Here is a 13,083-nt window from a genome sequence, read left to right on the forward strand (position 1 = left end):
GGGGCCATTGACGTAGCCCTAAGACACACAACAAAGTCCTGTCATTGTAACGGCTGCCGTCGTAATGGCTATATCCTCGTGTATATTTCTTTGCCGTGTATTTTCTTGCCTCTTTCCCATGTTCATTTCTTTGTGAGTGTAATCGAAAAAAATGTTCGGCCTATAATTTTGGTGTCGTGGCCGTGATATATTGGCTTTGCCGTGTTCTGGGATCCCTCACGCACGGCAAAGCCATTTTTTCATGTAGTGCTAAATTCGAATCGAGCATCACGTAGTGTAGAATTTTAGATACATACATGTGCACGGGCGTGTCTTCAGTGAATTCTCCTATAATTAGTGAGAAGTAGATTAATCAGGAGGATTTGATCGATCCATACATGCACGTGCCGGTCTTGTATGGACAGACCTCGGCCTGGTAGCTAGGTCCGTCGTCATCTTCCTCCTGAGATCATGAGGTCAATAGATATCGTGCCGAAACTCGTTGACGGCGGCGGGGAAGACGCGACGCACGGCTCCGGCCCTCTGTAATTTGACGTTACCTCCTCCAGCATCTGGTTCGGAAACGGCGCGTTGCCATCGAGATACTGCACGACCTGCCGCATGCACGGCCTTGTGCATGGCAGCTGGTGCGAGCACAGCAGCCCGAGCTTCAACGCTAGGCACGCTTCGTCGAAATTATAGTTGTTCTGGAGCCTCTCATCGACCAGATCGGCGAGCGATCCATCACGCCATTGCTGGAGGACCAGGTCGGCCAACAAGACCGGGCACTCCTGGAACTCCTTCTGCTCTATGGGCCTCCGCCCGCAGGTGACCTCGAGGAGGAACACCCCGAAGGCGAAGACGTCGGTGAGGGTGGAGGCCTTGCCCATGCGCGCCAGCTCGGGCGCGATGTACCCCATGGTGCCCACCACGTGCGTGGTCTGCGGATCAGTGCCGTGGTCGTAGAGCCTGGCGAGGCCGAAGTCGCCCAGCCGGCCGTTCATCTCGCCGTCGAGGAGCACGTTGCTGGCCTTGATGTCCCGGTGGATCACCACCTGCTCCCAGTCCTCGTGGAGGTACAGCAGCCCAGCGGCGACGCCCTTGATGATGTGAAATCTCTGAGACCAGTCCAAGGTCAGATTATTGCCCGGTGGACCGTGCAGGTACTTATCGAGGCTGCCGTTGGGCATGTGGTCGTAGACGAGCAGGAGCTCCCCTTTGCGCCGGCAGTACCCGAGCAGCTGCACGACGTTCTTGTGCCGGAGCCGGCCCATGCTAACCACCTCGGCGATGAACTCCCTTATGCCCTGCCTCGACTCGTGCGACACCTTCTTCACGGCGACCACCGCCTTGGACTTCCGGAGCACCCCCTTGTACACCCTCCCGAAGCCCCCGATTCCGAGCAGGTGCTTCTCCTTGAAGCCCTCCGTCGCCTTGAAAAGATCCTTGTAGGAGAACCGCTGCGGCCCAAACTCAACCTCCCAGTCTTCGCGTAGCTCCGCGTATCGCAGCTGCCTCCGCCGCAAAACGATTGCTAGACAGACGATAGCCAAGACCAATGTTCCGGTGGCAATGGGCAAGACGGTGACCAGGAGCTTGGATTGAGGCTCTGGGCCCAACCGGGGCAACTTGGGCAGCGTGGTGGCGTCGATGGCCGGAGCTGGACGGCCCATGCCGAAGCTCCACCCGAGCACGTAGTGACGCGACTCGAGGATGCCGGTCGACGACGAGAAGCCGACGTAGGATTGATCCTCGAGAACAGGCGAGAGGTCGTAGGTGGTTTTGAGCAATGGCCTCCTGGGCCTGGCCATGCCCAGAGGAGCCAAGGTCACGGCGATCTCCTTACTGATCCCATCGTACTCCACCCACGCTTGCATCGCGTCGAAGGAGGCTAGTGTCAGGTTGTAGAAGGTGCCGTTGGCGTCGTCGTAGTAACCGGCACTTGAGGCCTTCACGGAGGTGAGGCCGTTAATGTCGATGCCGACGTGGTTGTCGTTCATGTCCAGCATGTCGTTGCTCTGGACGGTGTCGAACTCGACGGCGAAGATGTGGTTGCTCGCGTTGCCGTTGTTCCTCTTGCTGAAGAGGCCGAGGAACTGGTTGGAGAAGGCGGCCGTGAGGTTGTTGGTCGGGGAGACGAAGAAGGTGAGACCGTGCGCGCTCACGCCCGGCGCGATGGAGCGGATGGCGAACACGAAGGACGCTGAGAATGACCGCACCGTCGTGCCGTTCACTGCGTCGGAGTCGCGGAACCGCAGCCGGGACGGATGGAACGCCTGGCCTTTGAGCTGGACCGTGCCGTTGGTCAGCTGGAGGAGCCCGTTTGGCTCCACGGCGGCCAGCCCGGCCACCATGATGTCTGTGCCGGCGAAGCCGGAATAGATGAAGCCCTGGCCATCCCCGGCAGCGACGGACTCACGAACAAGAGCGACGAAGATCAGTAGTGTCGTCGACAAGGGAATCATGAGACGACGTTTGATGCCAGCCATGACCAAGGATCATGCATGAACTGAACCTTACTGTTTCGAAGAGAAAATGGATGAGTGGATCTCAGCAGGCACAACCGTAGAACTGAACGATGGTTATTCGTGTATTAAGTGTTTGCGTGCACTTGCACACTACATGAACTAATTAAGGCGGCTAAGCTAGCTAGCAGATGTTCAAGTCTCGTCTGAACTGTGAACCTGGCTGACTGGCTGTGTTCAGAAGCGAGCTATCATATATGTATGTTCAAGTAGGGGTATTCCTGCCCAACCGCCTCCCTTTATTTAAGGGTACTCTATTCCCTCGGTCAAACGCTACATGAACATTGACATTCAAATCAAAGAATCCCAAACTCTTTTCCTTCATAAAAATAATAATCCCAAACTCAACGCGTGGTGCATACTGAGTCAAAAACTAACATAAATTTCTACTGCATACTGGTAGTATCATTTTTAGGGTGAAATATAATAATTATGGGCCAACTTACTAATTGGGATTTTTCGATCTCGAATGCACAAAACTCTGCAGGTGATTATAGGAAGAGAATATTTGAAATGATTTCGTTGACATAGTGATTTTGCTGTCAAGCTGGAATTCCAGAAAAGAATCAGTCGTCCGCAGAGAAGGCAAGATTGACCTGCTAGCTATGTGGGACTTATCTGAAGGCAACGACATTACTGAGTATTGAGTGGTCAGCATGCATGCAGCCTCTTGCAAGTTGGGCTGCTAATCAGAAGCATCTCAGGTAGTCGTCCTCAAATTGTGGATGTAACAGATGGATAATATTGTTGTGTGGAGTCAACTGAACTATATTCTCATAATCTATCTCACATGCTGAGCTTTTTTTTTTGAATGTTTATCACTACAGCTTAGTAAGCTAAAATTTTGAGTCAACAAATACTTTTTGATTGACAATTGTTCTTATTGCTTTTACTCGGAGTTGCACTCTCATTTTAATTTGTTGAACAAGATTGTGAGCCACCACAATGAACATGTATGCTCTTTGAGATCATGTAGCTAAACTAATAAAACTATTTACTAGAGTATTGTCTTGGCTAAAACCACCGTTTCAATGTTTCGACTTATCCAAAATGGCCAAGATCTAGTTTCTGTAGAAAAACACAAATGTTCTGCATACGAAGTGTTCATAAAACAGATGGGGATAGAGAAGATAATGTCTCCTCGCTATTTTCAAAACTAATGCTTTACACGTATTTGAACAAGAGTGTAGATTCGCTGCCCCACCATCAAACTGGTGGATCTTCCTAGAGATTCATATTTGCACCTAACAACAAGCGCGAAGAAATAGAAACAATAACATTAATCAGCAATTAGAGAGGTCATGCAACACATAGGCCAATGCTAAATGTAAGGCAAATGAAGGCAGTGGTTTGTCCACGACCACTCTTACACTATTATAAATGCAATGCATAGTGTATCAGCTGTAATTTTAGAGCATCTTCAACATACGCCTTTTTTGGGCACCACTTTTTAGTTTTATGGCACTATTTTTGTTGTTTTTGGGCACGAAACCAACTTTAGCTATTTTAGATGCCAAATAATACGGCTCTCGGCCGCACCGGTTTCTTAGATGACCCAAAATAAGACACTAAGTTTTACAAAGAAAACCTACAAAATGTTAGAAAAAGCAATTTGCTCCCTAAAATCAATAAGAACAATTGTCAATCATGGTGGAGTCAACTTCTACATCAATCATGGTGGAAACTTAGATTATGAGTAGGAGGGAATAAATTCCCTAATCCTAGCTAGAGCTCAGTTATAGTTTACTTAGCAAGCCAAGTACCTCCATAGGTAGTGTTAATGATAATTCTAGTCTACGAGTTATTCTTCTAGAGTTTTAATTGCAGTTTTACCTTATTGTGGTTAGGAGGCTGTGAAGATCTTTTGTGATGATCCAGAATTTTAATTTTATAGATATGCTTTGGACTCATGATGTTTTTTACCTCTTTAGGAATGTATATTAGTGGAAAAATGTTTCATTGGTATCATGTTAACGAGTTGCGTACTAAAAGATGCAGTGGTATGTTAGGTCACCACAAAACTCCTTGTTCGTCCCAATCGCTGCCATAATTCCCTAACACGACATCTGATCGAACCTTAGACAACATGGACGAGCGACTTTGTGACTGCAGAATCCCGGCCACTACGATGCTCGTCCCATTGGCTTCCTCGGCCATGTAGCAACTTCTGAGCGCATCCTTGTCCCCAAGTCCCAGCACGGTAGCACGTGTTGCAGGCATGTTCTCCTCATCTCGGACGCTTGATTAGAACATGTTGGCTGTTCTCACTCGCCGGCTGTTGAAACTCTTGATTTTTTTGGACCACTGATGACGTTGGGATTTCAAGTGCAGAGTGTTGTGGTCAGCGAAAAAATTCCCACAAAGGTGACTCGAGGGTTTATATCAAACTCTCGGGAAATTGGGAAATATTCGTCTCCTTTCCTCTTCCTCTAGCAATCATGGAAAGTAAAATAACGTCTCCTTTCCTCTTCTTCATGCACAAGGTTTCATATTAGTAAGTAAATATAAGATGTGACACAAGTAAAGTAAACTAAACAAATAAAGTAAACTAGGTAAAAGCGGTAAAAAGATAAAAACAAATTGGGTTTTGCGTATAATAAAGTGAACTAAATATTTTTGTATTTTTGGATTAAAATATTGCTACAAATAGAAAGTAAGGTAAATGCAATGGAAAAGGTGTTTCTTATAATTAAAATTAGACCGTGGTTCATGGGTTCACTTGTCTACTATCTTTTTAAAGTTGTAGTGGATAATAGCAATTCATCAATGATATAATATTGGTGAAACTTCAATATATGTTTGATAAGCATGCATATGGGCATCACGTCCTAACATAGAGATGATCCAACACATCTCTCTTATACTTCACAAGAAAGGGAAAACACCATGCAATTTTGTATTAAGAATTAACAGAGCATATCCATAAGTACTTTGACATACAAACAAGATCATCACTTTTGTCATGTGATAAACATAGCACATGCATTCACTTTATCCCTAGTGAGGTAGCAAAGAAAAAGACAAAGCCATAATAGATCATTATTTTTTTGTCACCACCCAATCACTAAAACCATGCTACTCAACCTAATACACACATCTCCACACACATGTTCTTGCACACAAATTGGATCAAATCAAATACTTAAGAACGGGGTACATAATATGTATATCAATACATCTTGCACATAATATATTTCAATCTCATATCACAATATCATAGAATAAAGATCTACCACATAGGAATTACATATATGACCATAATCATGTTGGGCAGCTCATATGGTACTAAGATCTATGGAGAACAAGTGAGAAGTAGATCAAGATACGGTCACAAACCCATAGTGCAGAGGTGGACTACTCCCCCTTGACCATTGTGTTGATGAGGAGACGTTGGAGAAGGTGGAGATCCCTCTTGCGGTGGCTCTGGCTGAGTTTCCCGTCCAATCTTCGTTGTTGCAGCTTCTGTTTTCGTGTTTCTTTGTTTCTGCGGCACTCCCTTGGCGGTAACCTTCGGGGCTCATGTATGTAGGGATTTTTAGGGCAAAAGAAGTCGGTTCGCGAAAGAATCAAGCAATTTTGGGGACTCTAGGCCCTCCAGGTGAGGTCCAAGTTCTCCAGCTGCTTCTTATGATGAAATATTGGTGTCCCAAAAATCCTAGCTCAATTTGACTCCGTATAGGTTTTTCAAAGTGAAAAATACGCAAAGAGGGTTTTTTTTTTGTCCTGCGGAGTTATAACCCAAATAAAAGGGATCATTGGTAAATCCCCATAAATCAATATAAAACAGGAAAATAACATCATATATGTTGCAAATATGTGGGAATATGTGTTAATAAATGCAAAGTTCATGTATACATTTTACATGCATCAACCAATCATTGAGGTATACTATAAATTAGACCACCTTCAAATCGGATTGAGTTTAGTCTAAAAATTAGAAGATCTTATGTTTTTTTTCTAAAAAAAAAGACTAGGCTACCTTTGTAATTTTGAATACAAACTCTTGAAATCATGGACCCGCCGCTGCATGGGATCTTTGTTGTAGGCACAAGATTGTTTTCGGAGTGTTATATTAGTACATCAACAAAAAAAAAGCGACATTTATGATTAAACAGTAAAAGTCTACTGTTACGTTCATCCATCGAAAGAAGATGTCACATATCAATGTCACATTTAGGGGCTGTCCTGGATGTGGGTATTCAACCATAAAATCATGAATTGTTATTTAAAATGCTCCAGTTCAGCTGTTTGGGTGGTCTCTATATTGGCGCCTTGAAACATAGACAAATGCCAAGGTGAGCCTGCAGTCACACGAGCTAGCACTTGAAAAAACCTAAGTTCCAAATTCGGGTGTCTCAGTCTAGTTCGCCAACTTTCTCGTGATGTATGAGAAAATGTGCAACAAAGATGTTCATTGGCAACTACGATGTGATCTAGTTGAACACATGTGGAGGCTCAAAGGAAACTATTAACTCAATTTTCATGTGTTGTATTGGAAGGAACTATCTATTTTCTAAAACTTCTCGAATTTTAATTCTAGTTGTTGTTGAATTCATTGCTGTATAAAAATTACTATATGCAATAGATATTGGAGATAGTTCTCTAGAGGTAGAGGCAAATAATAATGAGTATTTATTATTATATCTCGAATATTCATAATTGTTTCGTGCCATGCGATAACTATATTAAGTGGAAATATTAATACATGTGTGGTATTGTAAACAAACAAGAAGGTCCTCGTAAGCACACATGTGCATAACTGGTTCATTGTGGTCAATCTTTGAGCGAGGTTTCGCGATCATGGACACACACGTCATTGACAATGAGACCATATCGTTTGGATAAATGATATGATGTACATACCCAAAACATAAGTACTGTAACATGATCAAGTCACATCAAGTTCAACGCTACGATGTTTATAAAAGCTTAGTGACCTAATCCTCAGACCGTGAGATTATATCTAATCACTATCACCGGAGGCTGCTTTGATTGCATCAATCATCACACCATAACAGGGTGATCATAAAGTTGTAGTTGGGTATTCCAATGGGGGGTTTATTCGTTCGTGTGACGGGGAGATAGAAATGGCCCGCTCGCTGAGATTACATCCATAAAGTTGTGCATCGCATGACTAGGTCATGGGGATGGAATCGCACATAACGAGTTGAATAACCTTGTTGGTAACAAGAAAAAACTAGGTATGATCATACATCGATCATGTCTTGGACAAGTGTCGGTATCGAATGAACTAAAGGAATAGGACTCAAGCTAATGGTTCAAATGACGATCATATCTTCGTGGAATGCATAGGGCTCACTATGGTTCTCCAGAACCCCCTGGTGATCATTGACCAGAGAAATTGTCTCGGTCATGTATGCATTATTCCCGAATCGTAGGGTAATATACTTAAGGGTTCAGCGGAACTAAAGATAGTTTTGGATTCATCGGAATTGAGAGAGATATCCAGAATAGGGTTCATGTGTTATCTGAAAGCTGCTCGGATTAGTTCGGGAGGTGTCTTGGACAATTGCAATTAAAAGATATGTTTAATATGTTAATTATATGAATTAATATATTAAAATATATTTAATCTAATAAAAATATGTTTTATTTAATTAAAAACGGAACTCCTACCTTATTGGGCTCCATATGGAAGGGGCCCATGGGAGGGAAGGGAGGGGTGGCTGCCCGGGTCAAGTGGGCTAGCCCACCTAGGCCTATCGGTGGGGAGGAGGGGGGAGGGTGCGCACTGCGGCAGCCCTAGGGCTGGCCGGCCGGCTCCCAAACTCCCTCTCCTATATAAAGAGACCCATATCGGGCAAATTAAATACACAATAAATTGGAGAAAATCTCTCTCTCTCTCTAGTTTTCTTCTCCGTGCGGTTTCCCGAAGAATTGCAGGGGGAGGAAGACAACTTCACCCAGTACGCGGGAGCGCAGCTGGGATCCGGATCCAGAAGATCTACTTCCGCAACTTTGTTGGATCGGAGTCGGGACCGTCGGTGAGCACCGTACGTGTGCGAAACTACGAGGTGTTTCACCTGCGGCACATGATGTTATGGGAGAGGACTTCTACACGACATTGAGGTCAGCGACGACAGTAGGTCTACACCAACCATGTTCCAGCTGAACATTAACCGCTGTCGGTGTACGTCACCGCTATCATCTTTGTTACTGCATTACTAAATAGATAGGTCTTGGGCATATTATGTGTTGAGTTAGAAATTTTTTGTTTTCTGGTGCGGACCCAACAATAGAGTTGTTGCATTTAGATAAAAATTATTTAAAAATGATGAAAAATTAAGATGGATCGCCCGGTTGGTGGTGCCGCTAGGTGCACCGTCCTCGGTCCAGTCATGCATGGGTCCGAACGATCCCAAACTGCAAAACATTTGCGAAGGTCCAAACAAAAACAGGTGATGGTGCGCACAGGAACAGGAACACCCCGGGCACGTTTGGTAGCATGGGCCTGAATCATGGTTCACTGGAGGAGTGGTGCAAGCACACACCTGCACGTACAGAACGAGCCACGGGCCGGAATTGGCCTGTTGTTTGGTAGGTCAGGCTGCACCGGTTGGGCCGAAAAGGGCTTTGTATTTGTTTGCCTGCAGCCAACCCGAAATCTCGATGGAGATGAGATTAGGCCTATTTGATACCATCCAGGCATGCCTATGGTTACCTCTTCTCTACAACGGGTAGCCTTACCATGCTCTCACCTCCCATCACACAGAAATCACAGTTCATGACAGTTCCAACCTTACGAAGCTAGCAGTTCATGAAATCAGCCTGTTATCACCAGATTTTGGCTAAATCAGGAGGTGGGCCGCGATCAAGATGGGCTTGGGAGATTACATATGGAAGAACTATGAAGCGGCCTTGCACGGAGAATTTGGGCTAGTTAGCCCGTGTATCTTAATATAATAGATTGTGTATCGGTTTAGAAGTTAGAGTTTATCTCGTGCACGGTTTAGTGCACGCCCACATTAGAGAGTCCGCTGGACTATAAATATGTATCTAGGGTTTATGGAATAAACAACAACTCACGTTCAACCCCAAAAACAAACCAATCTCGGCGCATCGCCAACTCCTTCGTCTCGAGGGTTTCTATCGAGTAAGCGACATGCTGCCTAGATCGCATCTTGCGATCTAGGCAAGCACAAGCCCCACGTTGTTCATGCGTTGCTCGTATCGAAGCGCTTTTGATGGCGAGCAACGTAGTTATCATTAGATGTGTTAGGGTTAGCATTGTTCTTCGTTTAAGCATGCTTACGTAGTGCAACCCTTGCATATCTAGCCGTCCTCACGCCTATCTCAGGTGTGGGGGCGGCACCCCGCTTGATCATTATTTAGTAGATCCGATCCGTTACGATTGCTCCTTGTTCCGCAAGGATTAGTTTAATATCCGCAATAGTTTGGCCTTACAATGGGGGGAGGATCCGGTGGCACGTAGGGTGGCGTTCGCAAGTCCTAAACGGGATGTTCCTAGGATCAACTTCATGTTGGTTTTTTGGCCTTGTTTAGGATCGGCTTACGAGCACCGTGCGTGGCCGCAAGGCCCAACCTCGGAGTAGGATGATCCGGTTATGCGGTGAAAACCCTAAATCGTCGTAGATCTCATTAGCTCCATATTGATCAAGCGGGACCACCAAGTATTCGTGCACCCCGTACGGATCATGGGTGGATCGGCTCTTTGAGCCGATTCACGGGATAACCCGAGAGCCGATCGAGGCTCGTATTTAACGTTTACATGTATGCCCTGCAGAAACTAAGCGAGGCAACCTCATCACCTTCCCGACCGGGTATAGGTCAGGTGGCACGCCCTGCACTTCGCAACGCCGCGTGTGACCAGAAGAGCATTGCGGGCCGTCGCTCGGAGGGGTCTCAGCCAGCCGCAGCTCTAGGCTCCCCCCGGCTCTACAGTGTTGACAAGGCCGCTGCCCGCCGGTGGGTTTTGGCAGTCAACACAGCCATAGCTAGTCCGAATGGTAGTTCATAACACGATGCTCCTAGGTACTACAAATGGCAGTTTATCATAACGGGGTCGTTCAACATATGGGATCAAATAGGGCTCGAGAAACAGGGGATCATAGGGGGGTTCTTCTTCTTCACTTCTTCTTCTCAGATGGTGGTGTTGCCTCTGGCTTCCCACATTGCGTCTGCCCACCTTGCCTCTTCTCCTTCCAGGCATCATTGTCGCATGCGTCCACGCCATGGCCGATCTCTACTTCATCAAAAGTGAAAATATCTTCGAAGAACTCATCCTCGCCCCAACCTAGGATCCAGTTGTGAAGAATGCAGCAAGCATGGACCAGCTTTACTTGAGTGTCAAAAGTGTGGAACGGTTTATGGTCAACGACCTTGAACCTGTTCTTCAATGCAGCAAAGGCCCTCTCAATGGTGACTCTAAGGCTTGAGTGTCTCAGATTGAACAACTCTTTCGCATTCTAAGGTCGGTGCTTCGTAGAGAACTCGTTGAGGTGGTACCTTTTTTTCTTGAATGGAGGTAGAATATCAAGTCGGCACGCATATCCAGCATCTCCAAGGTAGAACTTACCCTCAGGGATTTCCAACTGATAACCCACAAGTATAGGGGATCGCAGCAGTCTTCGCGGGTAGTAAAACCCAATTTATTGATTCGACACAAGGGGAGACAAAGAATACTTGGAAGCCTTAACAGCGGAGTTGTCAATTCAGTTGCACTGGAAACGAGACTTGCTCGCAAGAGTTTATCGATAGTAACAGTTTTATAGCGATAGCGATAGTGAAATAACGACGACAGAGTAACAGAGACAGCAGTAGTGATTATAGTAAACAAGCAGGATTAAAATACCGTAGGCACGGGGACTGGATAACGGGCGTTGCATGGATGAGAGAAACTCATGTAACAATCAAGCGAGGCATTTGCGAGATAATAATAAAACGGTGTCTAAGTACAAAGCAATCAATAGGCATGTGTTCCAATTATAGTCGTACGTGCTCGCAATGAGAAACTTGCACAACATCTTTTGTCCTACCAGTCGGTGGCAGCCGGGCCTCAAGGGAATCTACTCGGATATTAAGGTACTCCTTTTAATAGAGTACCGGAGCAAATCATTAACACTCCGTGAACACATGTGATCCTCACATCACTACCATCCCCTCCGGTTGTCCCGATTTCGTCACTTCGGGGCCATTGGTTTCGGACAGCGACATGTGTATACAACTTGCAGGTAAGACCATAAACAATGAATATCATGATGAAATAATAACATGATCAGATCTGAGATCATGGCACTCGGGCCCTAGTGACAAGCATTAAGCATAACAAGTTGCAACAATATCATCAAAGTACCAATTACGGACACTAGGCACTATGCCCTAACAATGTTACACTATTACATGACCAATCTCATCCAATCCCTACCATCCCCTTCGGCCTACGGCGGGGGAATTACTCACACATGGATGGGGGAAACATGGCTGGTTGATGAAGAGGCGTCGGTGGTGATGGTGGCGATGATCTTCTCCAATTCCCGTCCGGCGGAGTGCCAGAACGGAGACTTCTGGCTCCCGAGACGGAGTTTCGCGATGTGGCGGCGTTCTGGAGGGTTTCTGGCGACTTCGACCTCTCCCCGTGCGTTTTTAGGTCGAAGGCGATAAGTAGTCCGAATGAGGGCGTCGGAGGCCGGCCGAGGGGCCACACGCTAGGGCCGCGCGCCCCTCCTGGGCCGCGCCGCCTAGGGTGTGGGGCCCTCGGGCCTCCACCGACTTGCCCTTCGGCTCCGTAAGTATTCCGGGAAAATAGGGCCTTACGCATAAATTCCGAGGTTTTCTCCGAAAGTTGGATATCCGCACAAAAATGAGACACCAGAACAGTTCTGCTGAAAACAGCGTTAGTTCGTGTTAGTTGCATCCAAAATACACAAATTAGAGGCAAAACAATAGCAAAAGTGTTCGGGAAAGTAGATACGTTTTGGACGTATCACCAACCCATTAGGCATTGACAAGCTGTCGGCCAGGATGCTTGCATCATGAGCTGAACCCTCCCACCCAGCAAGCACGTAGGTGAACCTCATATCGAAATCCACAACTGCTAGCACGTTTTGGCTGGTGTCGGGCTTCCTCCCGCGGAATGTTGCAGACATTGATCTCGGTACGATAGCCCCAATGCAATCCTGTAAAAAAATTAGCACACAGTCATGTTTCTGACAGTACCACACATCTGATAGGTAGAAGGAACATGATTTTGTACTCACCCTAAAATAGGGGAACCACCTGTAACTGTTCTTGATCTTGGGTGGTGTGTTCGATGATGTTGACTTGATCATTTCACCTCTGCGCTCTCCAATTGCGTACAACACCTGCTGGAAGTACCGATAGATAGTATTTGTGGATCGCCTGAATGTGCTATGGATGACTCTGAACCTCTTGTTATAACCCACGACATGAAGAAACATTGCGACTTGTTCTTCGACAGAGGTGTGGATGCTATCAGTCAGCAGTCCTCTAGTCCTGAACGTTTTCACAAGTGCATAGAAAGGGGCTCTTCTCATCCGTAGCATCTGGATAGCCTCTACGTCGTTGCAGTTGTAGATGT

At 46.1% G+C, this 13,083-nt stretch overlaps 1 protein-coding gene across 1 annotated transcript; it reads right to left on the reverse strand.

Annotated features, from left to right (window-relative positions):
* Positions 1–431: 431 nt before the first annotated feature.
* Positions 432–2,468, reverse strand: LOC124680624 (L-type lectin-domain containing receptor kinase SIT2-like). The gene has a single exon (XM_047215693.1). The coding sequence runs from the start codon at positions 2,466–2,468 to the stop codon at positions 432–434; it is 2,037 nt and encodes a 678-aa protein (XP_047071649.1).
* Positions 2,469–13,083: the final 10,615 nt, after the last annotated feature.

The sequence above is a fragment of the Lolium rigidum genome, unplaced genomic scaffold (assembly GCF_022539505.1).
Source record: "Lolium rigidum isolate FL_2022 unplaced genomic scaffold, APGP_CSIRO_Lrig_0.1 contig_23207_1, whole genome shotgun sequence".
Lineage (NCBI taxonomy): Eukaryota > Viridiplantae > Streptophyta > Magnoliopsida > Poales > Poaceae > Lolium > Lolium rigidum.